The sequence below is a fragment of the Cyanistes caeruleus genome, chromosome 16 (assembly GCF_971803275.1).
Source record: "Cyanistes caeruleus chromosome 16, bCyaCae1.hap1.1, whole genome shotgun sequence".
Taxonomy (NCBI): domain Eukaryota; kingdom Metazoa; phylum Chordata; class Aves; order Passeriformes; family Paridae; genus Cyanistes; species Cyanistes caeruleus.
The window spans coordinates 2,399,981-2,415,409 of record NC_141716.1 but is presented as its reverse complement, the minus strand read 5'-3'; the positions used below and the strand labels follow the sequence as shown (position 1 = coordinate 2,415,409).

The following is a 15,429-nucleotide window of genomic DNA, read 5'->3' as shown; positions in this document are numbered from 1 at the left end:
TATTTGTTGTTCTGCTTCCTAATGCTGATTTCCTTCCAGAGCTGATCAGCATGAATCTCAGGGAAACACTGGCACATTGCTTGTGTCTGTAAACACTGGTGGCCAGCTGGGGAAGGCAGAAATGCTGATTAGATCTGTTTGAACCCAGGCCCTCCTGCAGGACAGGGCTTTTGTGGAGTGTCTGGTTCTGATTCTGGTTCTGCTCCAGTTCCTGCTCCTGGTTCTGGTCCTGGTTCTGATTCTGTTCCTGTTCCTGTTCCTGTTCCTGCTCCTGGTTCTGGTTTTGGTTCTGCTCCAGTTCCTGCTCCTGCTCCTGCTCCTGCTCCTGTTCCTGGTTCTGGTTCTGGTTCTGGTTCTGGTTCTGGTTCTGGTTCTGGTTCTGCTCCTGGTTCTGGTTCTGGTTCTGCTCCTGGTTCTGGTTCTGGTTCTAGTTCTGGTTCTGATTCTGTTCCTGTTCCTGCTCCTGGTTCTGGTTCTGTTCCTGGTTTTGGTCCTGTTCCTGGTTCTGGTTCTGATTCTGTTCCTGTTCCTGTTCCTGCTCCTGTTCCTGTTTCTGCTCCTGGTTCTGCTCCAGTTCCTGCTCCTGGTTCTGTTTCTGTTTCTGGTTCTGCTCCAGTTCCTGCTCCTGGTTCTGGTTCTGCTCCAGTTCCTGCTCTTGGTTCTGGTTCTGCTCCAGTTCCTGGGTGGCAGAGCAGTGCCCACCTGCACAGTCCCCCCGTGGTTCTTTGGGGCTGGGATGAGCAGAGCCTCTGCGGCTGGAGTGAGCTCCCCAAGCCACAGCATCCTCTGCTGCCAAAATCTGCTTCCTTCCACTGGAGCTGCAGCTCTGGGGCTCTGCTGGGGAGCTGTGCTGAGCTCCTCAGGGCTTCTCACTGATTTGTGATTCCAAAACAGGATCTTGTTGGGAAATGTCCCAGTGCTGACCTGCTGAGATAGATTTGGAGTCAAACTTTGGATGGATTTGCACAAGGGGTGCTCAGCACTTCACAGCTGGTGGTGTTTGTGGTCCTGTTCTCTTCCAGAACTCAGTGTTCCCATTCTCTGAAGAAATTTCATAAAATCACAGAATTCTTTGGGTTGGAAGGTATTTAAAGCTCCTCTCATTCCGTGCCTTGGGCAGGGACACCTTCCACTGCTCCACGTCCTGTACTTGGGCACTGCCAGGGATCCAGGGGCAGCCACAGCTTTGTGCCAGGACCTCCCCACCCTCAAAGAGAAAAATTCCTCCCCAATATCCCACCTAAACCTCCTCCCTGTCAGTTTGAAGCCATTCCCTGTGTCCTGTCCCTCCATCCCTTGGAAATCCTCTCTCTCCATCTTTCCTGCAGCTCCTTCAGGCACTGCGAGGCCACACTGAGCTCACCCCAAAGCTTTTCTTCCCCAGGCTGAACAATCCCAATTCTTTTAGCCTTATCCCAGTTTTCTTGGCCCCAACATGTCTTTAAATACACAGAGAATTTAAAAGGGAGAAAAAAGAAATTATAAAAAAAGGCCACCTTCATTTTCTAATTTCTCCGTCCCCTTTCTCCAGTTGTGTTTTGTAGTTCCACAAAATAAGATAAAAATCACAAGGTTGGATTAAGTTGATAGAATGTCTAGAAGAGAACTATTTGTTCATCTTTCTAAGGAAATTATAAACTGCTTTGTTCAGTTTGTCTTCCAATGACCCTTGTAAATGTGTGGATCTCGTTTGTTTTCCACATTTTAATTGAAACTAGCTGGGTGTAAGACAGGCAGCAGAACTGAGGGTGCTTTAATTCTCATTAAAACAACATGAACAAAAACAACTTTCATATGTGCAAGGAACAACTGTGCCTGAACAACTCAGATAATTCCAGATTTTCTATGAGTTGCCAGCCACTGATTCCAAGTGTGGATTCATAAGGAAGATGAAACATGGCTTGTACATATAAAGGTATAAATATATATATATATATATATATATATATATATGTATAAATACATGTGTAACTCATGATGACTGGAAAGTTCTTAACAAGCTGTTATTTTTTACTCTGAGCTACCAATTGCAGGATGTGAAAATGCCCATTTTTGCTATTTGGACCCCATGAATGTCCAGCCAAAGTGGCTGTGATTACCCAGCTTCCAGCACACTGGACAAGGCACGGTTGGATTCACAAAGGAAACAAAATAATGCCCAAAATCTATTTATTACAGCATTAACATGAGCGTGCTAAGCATTTTTTTTGGAAACAATTACAACTTTTCAATCACAAAAGGCTTTTTTCCAGACTTTTCTCCCTTACAGAAATTACTTCTTGCTTTTAACACATGCTCACTGATTATGCAGATGGCTTAATGCCCTTGTATTCATTGCTGCTTCAATGTGGGAGCTGTATTCTTGGTTAATTCCATCTTTGCCTTTATTTAGAATATCAGATCGCTCCAAGTTCTTTGATGTGGTGGTTTTGATCATGCAGGGCTCTTGCTCACCATTTACAGAGCTGTCTTGATGTACTTATCCCTTCAGAAAAAGTAATATTAAACCTTGTGTTGCATGTCCTGCTCATTCCAGCTCCCAAGAGAGCAGGGAAGGGGCAGTCCAGCAGTGATTCCATTTTCCAAACAGCAATATTTGTAATAATGCCTCAGAAGCTATTTGCCTTTTCTGATCAGCAGTTAGACAACAAATTGGGAGTAATTATCACATTAAAAGGAGAGCATTACTTCGGGACAGCTGAATAATTTTTCATTAAGGAGAACTTCCAAAGGGACAGGATTTAAGAAAACAAAACACAGAAGTGTCACATAGCTCCAGCTCTCCCAGGGAATTCTGTTCCCTGAGCTGTCTCTTGAAAACCCTGTTCTGTGGGCTAAACATCCTCCCTGCCAACTTTTCCAGTCTCATTATTTGACTTTGATAAAGGTGTGGGGTTCCCTGTGTATTTTCTGATATCTGCCCTTCCAGGATGAAAACTCCTGAGCAGCAGGTTTTGGTGGCTAAATAAGAAATCCTCTTCCTTTAGGAGGGGATGCAAGAGATGCTTCTGTCCATGGAATCACTGAAGTCCCATTCTGGGCTGTGAGGCATCAACCAGGGGAAAGCAAATCCTTTTCTCCAGTTTTCCTAAAGAAAAGCAAACCTGAGGTGCCCAGTAGGAAATCCAGCACCTCTTCACATATTGCTTTGCACATAATAATTGAGCTGGGCTTGAATATTTCTCCTACATTCAGCCTGTCAGTAATTTAATAGCTCTTAGATTCGGGTAAGGAGCTGCACGTAGGTCAAAAGATGATATTTAAAATCCACCCTGCCTGAGAAATAATGAGTTCCATTTTGAGGGAGAGCATTGATTTTCACTGTGCTTGTGCTATCACAAAGAATTGAGATACCTGTTAGAATATTTTTTGTTACTTGAACAAAAAAAAAAATTGTCATTTGTTATTGAAATTTGTTATTTGGTCTTGGGTGCTTTAAGTGCCTGTGTTTGAAGTTTTAAAGGATTATTGGGTTATTTATCTTTTAACCCTTACAAGTACAAAATGCTTTGAGCTAATACAAATTAACAACACCAAAATAGAGAGGCCAAAGCCACAAGGCAAAATTTTCTGGAATCTTTTGGAGCTTTTCCTTTTGAGAGTGAGCAGTGGCTGGGACTAATTCCCATCAAACCAACTGGAGGCTGGATAAAATAATATAAAATCTTCTTGCTATGAGAGCAGGGTGGGGGCAAATGTTCCCTTGTCTCATTTTTGTGTTTGCCTCTGGAAATAGCTGAGCACAGGAAGTGCAGCTGCTGTAGCTTTTTCTGTCAGCCAGCAAAGGAGGAATTTTAACACAAGAGACAAAACCCTTTACAAGGAGAAGTCACAGTGATGTGTCAGCTGCCAAATAAACAATCAGAGAAGGCAGAAATCAAATCCAAACTGAGTAGAGTAATATGAGATGAGAAAAGAAAGTGAAACTCGGAGAGCATCATGTTTTCTCTGCTTGGTTAATTGGTTTTTAAAAAGAATATTTGGTCATTATGTGTGCCCTGTCTAATTCCATGTATGCCTGATTTAATTTCAATATATTTTGTACCTGTTTATTACCCACTCATAGAAATTCTGAAAAAGAAAGAACTACACTCTTATCTCTTGATGAAAATGTACTGTCCTATGATAATTTGTTTTTTTCCAATGTCATTCCCATTTTTCCAGCTTACAATTTAAAACTTAGGGTTTAGTAGTTATTATCTTTGACATGTTTTGGTTCCTATTTTACAGAGACTTGTCTTAAGAACAAAAAAATATATGGATTTTGGGCAATAACAATAGGATAGACTTATCAAATTACATATCAGATCCTCCACAATAAGGCTAAATTCCATGAATCAGTGATGGAAACAATGCTTGCACTGTTATTACACCCACAAGTCCACTTGTACTTGTTCTCAGTTGGATATAATTTCAGTTTCAACTTCTCTTGCTTAGTTAAAAGTGTTTTGATCTAAGTGCAGGTAGCAGAAGAGAACAATTGCTCATTAGTAAAAACTTTTTACCACTGAAATATGCAACTGTCCCTTTGTCTATTCCTGATGTAACATCCTCAGTGCACCTCGTTCTGCTGCCTCTCATTCTAATCAAAGGGAGCTTCTTTGATTTCACAAAGAATCCCCTGTGGGGTCACACTGGCCGATTGCATTTACCTGAGCTGATTTTAAATGCTGACTTCTGGGCTCTCCAAAGTGGATTTGCCAGGATGAAGTTGCTCAGAGCTCCTCCTGAGCACACATCTGTGGTTTTTTGGGGGGATAGGAATGACACCCCAGCAGCTGGAGCCACCCAGCTGTAGGTTTATTTATGGGAGGGCAGGTTTGTGCACACACGGATTCTTGGTTTTTTAATTGTTTTTTAGGCTTCTTCCAGCATTAAACAGGGCAGCTCTGTCGAATAGTACTTGGGGAACGGGGGGAATTATTTACCTGTTGAGTTTCATTTGAGTAACAACAGAGGAGAAGGGTGGGAGCTGAGAGCCTGACGAAGCTCTGGGGCTGGCAGGGGGGCACAGAGGGGCAGCCAGAGCAGCATCTTCCACCCCGTTTGGTTGGTGGCTGGGGAAGGTGGCACAGCCTGGTGTCCCCGTAAGCTTAAACAAACCTGAGAGGAAAACTGATTTTAGGCAATTGTAGCTATTCTGCTTTAAATAAAAAACTGTTTTAGCGCTGCTTTGGGGTTCACTGATGGGCATTCTGTCCAGTTTTGCTGTTCCCTTGCCCTGGAGCTGGATGTTCAGGTCACAGCACAATGCAGGAGCTGGTATTCTCCCTTGATTTGTGATTTTAAATAGCCCCTGCTTTCACTGAGACAGGCAGCTGTCCTTCAGAAGAAATAGATGTTCTGCAAAGATACTTTATGATGACAGTAGTGGAGTGTTTGGTTTAATTTTTGAACACCAAGTTGGATATGCAAACACATTCATTACTTTCTGAAAGATAAATTTACTGCAATGTTGGCACTCAGATTTGGCCCTGCCTCCTTTCCTCTTTTGTTTTACCAAAAGTTTTGGATTCCCCAAGTTCACCTCAGTTCCTTTTGTGCAGAGAAATTTGAAAATGAAGGATGACATTTATTTATTGTCCCTGTAATATTTCAGAACTTGAAATTACGAGTCCTTGATGTAGATTTAGACCTTTCCAAGTACAAACTGTACAATTTTAAGATTACTAAAGGCAAATCTCTTCACAAGTAGCACATAATTGGCTGTACACAGAGGCAATAAAAAGGCTGCAAGTACAAGGTCTGGTGTTTTGCCCAAGTGAAGAATAAGCTCAGACTCATTTCGAGAGACAAGTGTTTTGTGAAGAGGTGCTTTGGTCTTGATGGCTGAAGACAGGAGCAACGTGTAGGCTTTGTGAAATCAGGCAGGAGCAAGGACAAAGTCTGTCCTAATTAGCTGCAGACTCTTGATTTCACACTTCTTGTCTCCTGATTGGCACCGAAGATATTCCCCCTCACACCTGGCCCTCTGCCACATCTCAAACATCCCCCCGTGCACCCAGGGCTGTTTGCACAGGGTGCAGAGCCAGGCAGGGACACCTCCCACCATCCCAGACTGCTCCAAACCCATCCAGCCTGGCCTTGGGCACTGCCAGGGACCCAGGGACAGCCACAACTTCCCTGGGCACCTGTGCCAGGGCCTGCCCACCCTCACAGGGAGGAATTCCTGCCCAATATCCCATCCAGCCCGCCTCTATTCCAGTTTGAGGACTTGACCCATCCCACATGAGTGGATCTTGCACTTGGATGTGGGGCCAGGGAGTTGTGGAACGGTTGCTGTGCCCAGCTGGGTCTCAGTGCCCAGGTCCCCTGGTGTCTCCTGGTGTTCCCTGGTGTCCCCTGGTGTCCCCTGGTGTCCCAGGTGTCCCCTGGTGTCCCCTGGTGTCCCAGGGCTGTGGAGCTGGGATGGGACTGCAAACACCAAGGGGGTTTCCAGTGTCTCCTGTGACACCCCACTCCTCTGTGGATTCCTCCCAGATCACCTCAGTGCTTGAGGTGCAGCCCCCAGACAGCAATCCCTGGTCCCCACCTGGGCCTCAACAAACAGAAACATCTCATTTCAGTGGAACTGTCATGAAGGTGTTTGTGCTAATGGCCTGAAAAATGACCTTGTTTGACTGCAGAGTTCTGTGCCTGGCCTTGCTTATCTGCCCATTAGTACAAATGCTGCCAATTATAAAATATTTAGACATTTACTGATGGGAAAATCGCCTGCACGGTGCTGAATTTAACGTGAAAGAAACAAATCTGTCTGTAATTTGCAGAATATGCTGTGTTGAGTCAACTTAGCAGGATAACTCATGTTCCTGTGAATTCAAATATTTGTCTTAAATACATGAGGATTTCCTAACACGTCTTTGAGCAAATCCTACAGTGTCCGTGAACTCCTTGATTTTCCTGCAGAAAAACTGACTCAGTAAATCCATAATAATGATACCTGTAGATGCAAAAGATATCATTTCAGCCTGCCAGTTCTTAGACCATCTGGGGGAAGCTACACATCTCTTGCTCAGCCCAGCACTCTCCTCAAGGAAGAAAAATTTCTTACTATGAGCAGATTATGCGTTGGTTTACAAGTGACAACTCTGAAAGTTGTGTCAGCTCACGGCAGTGCTGCTCAGGGGCAGATTCCCAGCTGGAAATGCTGCTCTGGTTCCCAGTGAGGGGAGCCCTGCAGGGCTGGGAGATGGGGCTGGGACAGGCACCATGGGTTTGTGTCTCCTGGATGAGTCCTGGCTGGAGTTCTGTGCTGAGGGTGGGCACTGAGCACCTCTTCCCTCTCAGCAAATGGTTTGGATCTGTCCCACTGCTTGCACTGCAGCCCTGTTCTTCCCTTCCCTTTCCCTTTCCCTTTCCCTTTCCCTTTCCCTTTCCCTTTCCCTTTCCCTTTCCCTTTCCCTTTCCCTTTCCCTTTCCCTTTCCCTTTCCCTTTCCCTTTCCCTTTCCCTTTCCCTTTCCCTTTCCCTTTCCCTTTCCCTTTCCCTTTCCCTTTCCCTTTCCCTTTCCCTTTTTCCCTTTTCCCTTTTCCCTTTTCCCTTTTCCCTTTTCCCTTTTCCCTTTTCCCTTTTCCCTTTTCCCTTTTCCCTTTTCCCTTTTCCCTTTTCCCTTTTCCCTTTTCCCTTTCCCTTTTTCCCTTTTCCCTTTCCTTTCCCCCTGGGTCTGTGGCTGTGAGTACTCACTCACTCCTGTTGTGGGGTTCATCCCATGGCCATTCCCTCTTCCCCTTTTCCCTTTTCCCTTTATCCCTTTTCCCTTTTCCCTTTTTCCCTTTTCCCTTTTCCCTTTTCCCTTTCCCTTTTCCCTTTTCCCTTTTCCCTTTTCCCTTTCCTTTCCCCTGGGTCTGTGGCTGTGAGTACTCACTCACTCACTCACTCACTCACTCACTCACTCACTCACTCCTGTTGTGGGGTTCATCCCATGGCCATTCCCTCTTTCCCTTCCCATCAGGGACATGTTGGGATCCTGCAGTCCTGGGTCTGTGCACCACGGAATTCCCACGCAGGGCTGAGAGCTGAGAACGTGGACTGGGGCTGAACAAACCTGGATAACCCGTGGGGAGCCTGGTGCCAGAAGGCCTGAGAGATCTTTGGGGGATTTTATGGATTCTCTTTCTGTCATGTTTGCACATGGGACTGTGCATCCGGCTTTTTCCCCTCCTTTCTGTGGAGCTCTGTGGGCAGAGTGTGGAGCTCCAGGCCAGGAGCAGCCTGGGACAGTGGGAGGTGTCCCTGCCCATGGCAGGGGTGGAACTGGCTGATAAAGGTCCCTTCCAACCCAAACCATTCCATGATACTCTGAATTAAGACGCTTTTGCCCAGTGTTCGACCCTGTTTCTAGTTTGGTGAGCCCCCAGACTGGTTTGATGTGATGTGGTGCTCTGACAGAAGCAAACATGATTCTCAGTGATCTCTCCAGGTTTTATTCAGCAGAGCATGTTTTACAAACATGATTCTCAGTGATCTCTCCGGGTTTTATTCAGCAGAGTATGTTTTACAAACATGATTCTCAGTGATCTCTCTGGGTTTTATTCAGCAGAGTATGTTTTACAAACATGATTCTCAGTGATCTCTCTGGGTTTTATTCAGCAGAGTATGTTTTACAAACATGATTCTCAGTGATCTCTCCAGGTTTTATTCAGCAGAGTATGTTTTGCTTAAAGGCAAAGCACTGTATGAATCAGTCCTGCCTAAACTGCTTTTAAAAGAGAAAAAAGTAAGACATCAGAGAAATAAATAGGACATCAGGTGCAACAAGAGCTAAATACACAATAACCTGAGGCAGAATATCGTGGCAAACCATGCTCCAGGGTGTAGAGATACAGAACACTGAAGAAAAGCAGAGATTTTTTACAACAGGTAGGCACAGTCTGCACACCACAATAGTTACGTGGTTCCCCATGCTGATTTCATCTCTGTACACCACATCAGCTGCTGCAAAGTGTGAAGGCTGGGCTAACAGAACACAGCTTGAGCTGGGCTTTGTGGCACACAGATAAAGCTGAAAGCATTTGGCTTCTCCAGGCTGTGGGATTTTCTTTGGTCTCTGCTTGAAACAGGGAGAATTTTCATTTGTGCCTGTGCTGCTCCACAGTGACCTTGGGCTTGCTTTTTCTTTAACTTTAGCCTTTCTAAAATTGAGGGTTGCAGGATTAGGTGATGTTGGAGCAGAGGGAGTGTTGGGCAAGGAGAAGTCTGGAGGATGTGATTATGGGAGGAAGTGAAAACTCAGGGAATTTTGGGTGTGATCAGAGGGCAGGAGAAATAGGGAGTGTGAGGTAGTAGGTTCTACTACTCTAATAGGGAGTAGAGGTTTGTGGTGGGGCAGAGTGTGGCTGGAGCACTGGGAGAGGTGGTTCTTGGCCCCAGGAAAATGATACAGCCCATAAAACTGGGAAATGGGGCTGTTCCCAGTGGGATGCTGAGGATCAAACACAGGCCAGGGTGTGAAATGTGACTCCCCACGGACAGCAGGGCTGGGTCTGGAGCCACTGGCACTGAAACACCAGCACCAGTGTGGGGCACAACTGGGGACACAGGAGCTGGGGAAGCTCTGGGTGCACAGAGTTTCTCACCTGGCAGAGGGGAGTCCTGGACAAAACCAATAATAACAATACCAACCCAGCAGCTCCACCCAAAATAAGAAGGTGGGGGGAATACAAGACATATTTTTAAGCCAGATGAGATCTTTGAGATGTTTGAAAGCATCAGACAACTCTGAGGGTCTGGGGATCCTGCCCCTCCTGAAAGCAAGGTACCAGCAAGGTGCTGAGCAGCCTTTGGGAGCTCCTGGAGCTCCTGGAGCTGCTGGAGCTCCTGGAGCTGCTGGAGCTGCTGGAGCTGCTGGAGCTGCTGGAGCTGCTGGAGCTGCTGGAGCTGCTGGAGCTGCTGGAGCTGCTGGAGCTGCTGGAGCTCCTGGGGCTGCTGGAGCTGCTGGAGCTGCTGGAGCTGCTGGAGCTGCTGGAGCTGCTGGAGCTCCTGGAGCTGCTGGAGCTTCTGGGGCTGCTGGAGCTCCTGGGGCTGCTGGAGCTGCTGGAGCTGCTGGAGCTGCTTTCCCTCTGCCACACTTGGGGCTGGGAAAGGCTGGCAGTGCTCTCCCGTTCCCAGGGCAGGGTAAAGCTGAACTAAGGAAACACTGCCCCAGGACATTTATTTCTCTGTGGATAAAGCCCTCTCTGCCACACACACTTGGTTTCTTCCAGCTGCTGAACTCACACGTGGATATTTCTAAGGACTCTCTGCAGCTTTCACACAAAGTATTTTGCATTTTAGCTCTTTCTGATGTTCAGATCCATGGATTTCATGAGTTAGGATTTAGCAAATGGAGACTCCTATGAGTTTTTACAAACACAGCAATCACTACATTGATCAGGACATTCCAGCTTTAAAAAAAATAATTAAAAATTCAAAGATATAGTATTCTTATATCACAATAAATAATGTAAAAGCCTTGATATGAGTCAATCCTATCAGGCAGCTGTTGAAGCCACACTGTCACTGACACTGTAGTGATAACTGATTTCAGTGCAAGAGAAATGTTTCACCCTTTGAAAATTGTACAAAAATTGCTTTATGGCAAGCAGCAAAAATGTCAATCTATTCTTTCATTAAAAGGTGGAGACACAGGTGTAAGAGCAATGCTGTTACCTGTTGGTGTTTGGAAAAATAGCTTTCCACAGAGGTTACTATTGAAATCTTTCAGAAAACACCGATTTGTTGGCAGTGGCACAGAGATAAAGCAACAGGCACAAACGAATGCTAGAGGGAATATTATCTCAGTCTCTAGAAGGTGGCATTCCCTTTCAGGATTCATTTTCCCCAGTAAGTTTTGTTTTGTGAGCCACTCTGGATTTCTTTCCATTATAACTATTTAAAAAACTTCAAATAATTCAGTTGAAACTAGTTTTCACTCTAAAAAGTAAGAAACAAGGCATCATGTAGGAGGCTTTTGTCTTTCCTGCACCCTTCCTTCAGGCACTGCGTTTAAAGTGAGCTGCTCTATATCTCAATATATACATAAATATATTTATATTTATATTTATACACCTGTGGCGTGTTTTTTTCACCCAAATCCAGGTGTTTACAGCATGCACTGTCCCACACTCATGTCATAGCAGCAACACACAATTTCTTTGAAAGTCTTCCTCATCTCCAGGCTCCTGAAGGCGTAAATGAGCGGGTCGATGACGGAGTTGCACATGATCAGCACCAGGTAGGTGTTGAAGTGAGCGGTGTAGCAGATGCAGTAGGGGTTCATGGGGCAGGAGATGATGAGGATGAGGTGGAGGAAGAAGGGCGCCCAGCAGACAATGAAGACCCCCAGGAGGATGGTGATGGTGACGGCCCCCTTCATGCAGGTGCGCTGGGGGGGCACGCCCTCGACGGGCAGCGCCGCGATGCGCTTGACGTGCAGGCGGGCGAACAGGAACATGTGCACGTACAGCGAGGCCATGAGCAGCAGCATGGTGAAGAACATGGTGATGAGACACACAATGACAGTTTTGCTCTCCGAGTAGGCAATGAAAATGATGCCACAGATGATGCAAGCCACCCAAATGAGCACAATGAGGGTCAGGGCTTTCTTCACCGTCATGATGCTGTGGTAACGGAGGGCATAGAAAATAGTGATGTACCTGTCGATGGCTATGACCAGGAGGTTGCAAATGGAGGCTACCAGAGAAATACAAATCATTGAGTCAAAAACATTGTCCATGTGCTGGATGAAGTGGTCGCCAATGATCAGGTAGCCGTTGCTGAGGATTGCGATCATGACGGTCTCCAGGGCGTTCGACATGCTCACCAACATATCTGCCACAGCCAGGCTGCAGAGGAAGAAATACATGGGAGAGTGCAGGTTGCCGTTCTTCAGCACTGCCAGAATGACAAGGATGTTCTCCAGCAGGCTGATGATCCCCAGAGTCAAGAAGACCTCGGCTTTGATGAAGACCTGCTCGCAAAATCCGTCGCCGCTCCTGTTGTTCGGGACGGAGTCGTTGAAGTCTTGGGTGGCGTTGAGCGGCACGGGCTGAAATGAGAATGCAAAGTGTGTGGTGTTCATTGTCAGCAGAGGAGCTGAGCTCACCGGTGACCAGACCTGAGAGAGCACAGCTTAAAAAGAGAGGAAAAAAAAAAAGGAAAAAGGAAAATGTAAACGAGTCCTTCCAAGCTGCTGCTGTGCATATGGGGTGGAATCCAGCAGGGCTTTAGTCACTTTTACAAGCGCAAACATCAAACAATCTGCATTTACAGTGAGTTTTATGCCAGGCTGCTCTTTCCTTTAGAAGCAAGTGAGCTCCAGAGCCCGAAGGCAGCGATCAGTTTTCCCTGCAGGGAGGAATCGGCAGCAGGACATCGCTGGGCTCAGCTCTCCCGGCGATCAAAAGCACGGAGTTCTCCCGTCTGCAGGGGCAGCTTGCTTGCCAGCATGTTGCAGCTCAGCCAAACATCTGTTGCTATTTCAGTGGCAAGAAAGGAGACGAGAACGAAGGGATTTATACATGCAAGAAAGAAAAACCAACTCCTACTTCGCCCTGCGAGCAGAGCATTGGCCATTGGAGAGCGATCACCTTGCTGAGTGACAGCTGGAGCACCTGGAGCGGCATCCCGGCACATCCCAAACTTCTGGCGCCCTCTGCAGATACCCAGCACCATGGATTCGCCGCCGTGAAATCCTGGAAAATCGGATTTTCAGCCGGGAAAACTTCCTGCCTGCTCCGGGCAGCCGGGTCCTGCCCGTGGGAGGGTTTGGGGCAGGCACGGTGCTCCTACACCCTCCCTACACCTCGGAGTAGCCTCTGGGACTGGTCTTAAGTGGGATTGTACCCATTTAAACCTCTGCAGGATTGAGGAGATTTTCATTTATCACACATCAGCACGCAAGCGTAAGGTAGATTTTCCTTGCACTTCATTCCTTCTATATTTCTGTGGTGCAATTTTCATAGTTTGATTTTTTAAAAGCGCTTGCGGATGTCTGAACTCTTTCCACCTCATTTTATTTTTGCAGAAATACTTTGGAATCAAGTGCATGTCACTTATATTAATGTCTGGGGCTTCTGTTGCAGGTTTGTTAGCTTAAAAAAGTCACAAATCCCTCCCACGTTCACTCTGAGCCTGCAGAATTCTTGTCTTGCACCCATAATTCCAATACCAAGAGGCGACACTTCTCAGATTTAACCTCCAGGTAACAGTTTTACAAGGACAGTATCTAGTGCTGGAGTTCTAAGTGAATAAATAGCTGGGGATTTGCCCACCAAGCTGCACAGGTAATGTTCTAAAGATCTTAGTCTCTCCCTAAATTTGCAGTGATGTATAAGAAGAGATATCTTAAAGCAGGAAAGTGTCTCTGCCATGGCCCTGGTCCCGTGGTGGGGAGCAGCTGTTCCCTGCAGCCGAGTGTGGCAGGTCTGGATTCAGCCTGGAGCATCACCCTCTGCTCCGTGCAGGAACCCCGGTGTGTCCTGCCAGCTCCTTGGGGCCCACGGAGTGATTTCTGGGCAGAATGGCTGTAAATGCCCTTGGAAATGTTGTTTCTCAGGAGCCCATCTTGTAGGGCTCCCTGCCAGCTCTGTTTTCTCTTTCTGAAGTGGCAGGAGGAGGCTGTGTCCCCCCGGGGCGAGGATGGGATCCAAGGGCACAGCTCACCCTGGGGAGCAGCATCTCCTGGGCTTGGCTCCGGGTTTCCTGCTGCTGGAAACCACTTCTGGTTGAGGCACCCACAACCAAAGCTCTTCCCAAGAGTTCCCTTCACATTCCAGGCCTGTTGTGCCCATCTGGGCAGCCTCAGCAGTGTCTGTGTTATTCCAGAGTGCTCCATGGCTCCTGCCGCGCTGCTTCAGAAGCCACTGCAGAGTTCCCCACCTCTCAGCCGGGATAGGAAGTCATTAAATGTGTTGTATAATGAAATTCTGAATGTATGTGACAGCAGGACAAGCCACCATTTGCACTGAGGCGCAATTTGAAGTGGAAATCAGATGTTGTACACCCAAGTGAATTAATGGCACTATCAGCTTTGCCATTAGGTGCTAAAAATAGTGGGCTAGAGCCTCCTGTGTGATAGCAAACCCACCCTGACTCTGAGGCCTGTGCTGAGAGGGAAGAAGCTGTGTCTTCACAAAAGACAGCAACATGTGAGCGCTTATTTTCAGAAGGATTTCTCTGCTCAGCACTGGAAAACCCCCCTGATTTGAAATGTCACGAAATGTTTTGTATTCTCATGCAATAAATTGCTGCTCCTCAGCTGTCAGTTCCTGCAGGGAGTGACTGGGATCACTGCAGTGCAAAGCAGGCAGGTTGCTCTCACATCCACCCCAGTGCTGCAGAGGATTTGTGTCCTGGCAATGCTGCTCTGCACCTGAGGAGAGGAAAATTGCCAAAATGCTGCCACACATTCCTGTCCTCAGTGTCCCCGACTGAGGGAGAGCATTGCTCCAATCCGTGCTGTATAAATGAAATAATAGCTTGGTTTGGGTTCCCTTTCCATCAGACCCTGGTGAAGGGAAGGCTGGAGAGTTGGGGATGGGAGATGTCTGTGTGTATGCCCCAAGTTTTGCCTTGTCCACTGCTCTGCCCACCTGCAGCTCAGGGGCGTGCTCAGGGCTGCTGCCAGTGGGGATCCAGGATGGAAAACACATCTGGAGTGGCCCAGTGGAGGCTGGGATCTCTGGGCTAGGCTGAGTCAGGGAGCTCATGGTACATCTGAGTGTTTCCTTGCAGCTCTGGCAATGTCCAGAAAGCGTCATCATCTGCTTAAATGGGTGAGTGAAACGCCCTCCTCACCTCTTGTCTCGGGCTCTGCAGTCCCTGACTAATGTTCCTGCTCACAGCCTGCTCTCCAGGCATTGTGAGAGTGCTTTTGTTCCACACAGAGTCCTCTTTCAGCTGTGTTCTTGTCTGCTGCCTGGACTCAAACCCCAAACCTGTTGTGTTTTCATCCCCTGCGTGTGAACAAGAGAAGTCCTTGGCTGCTGTCCCCACAGCTGTCACCTCCTGGAAGTGCTCTCATGCCATGTTTGAGTCCACAGCACGGGGCCAGAGGCCAGGGGAGAATGGGAGGAAAAACATCCCTGGCAGCATTGTTCATTGCCTCTCTGCTCCCCCATCAAGAATATTGTATCTCCTTCCCATCTTTTATTCTTTCCGCCTCCAGGCCAGAATCCCTGACCTGTTTTGTTCCCTGCAGATGGGAGAGGAAATGTGTATTTCAAAAGCCTGGCATGACTCAGGCTCTCATAGCTGTGGTGATCAAACAGGTGTAAAGAAACCTCCGTGGGTTTGGCTGCCAGAATTACCTTCTGAGTATTTCTTAGGAGGAGTTTTCACGCTCCCAGAAGTTTCCAGAGACAAGGGGTGATTTTTGTGCTTGTTTTACTTGACACCCCCAGACTGATTCTGACTGCAGAGGAGCTTTTCAGCTCCAGAGTGATTTACTGGA

General features: G+C 47.1%; 1 protein-coding gene across 1 annotated transcript; it reads right to left on the bottom strand.

The window, feature by feature from the left end:
* Positions 1 to 10,553: 10,553 nt before the first annotated feature.
* On the bottom strand, positions 10,554 to 12,423 carry MC3R (melanocortin 3 receptor). The gene has a single exon (XM_086852542.1). The coding sequence runs from the start codon at positions 12,055 to 12,057 to the stop codon at positions 11,080 to 11,082; it is 978 nt and encodes a 325-aa protein (XP_086708668.1). The 5' UTR covers positions 12,058 to 12,423; the 3' UTR covers positions 10,554 to 11,079.
* Between the last annotated feature and the right edge of the window lie 3,006 nt (positions 12,424 to 15,429).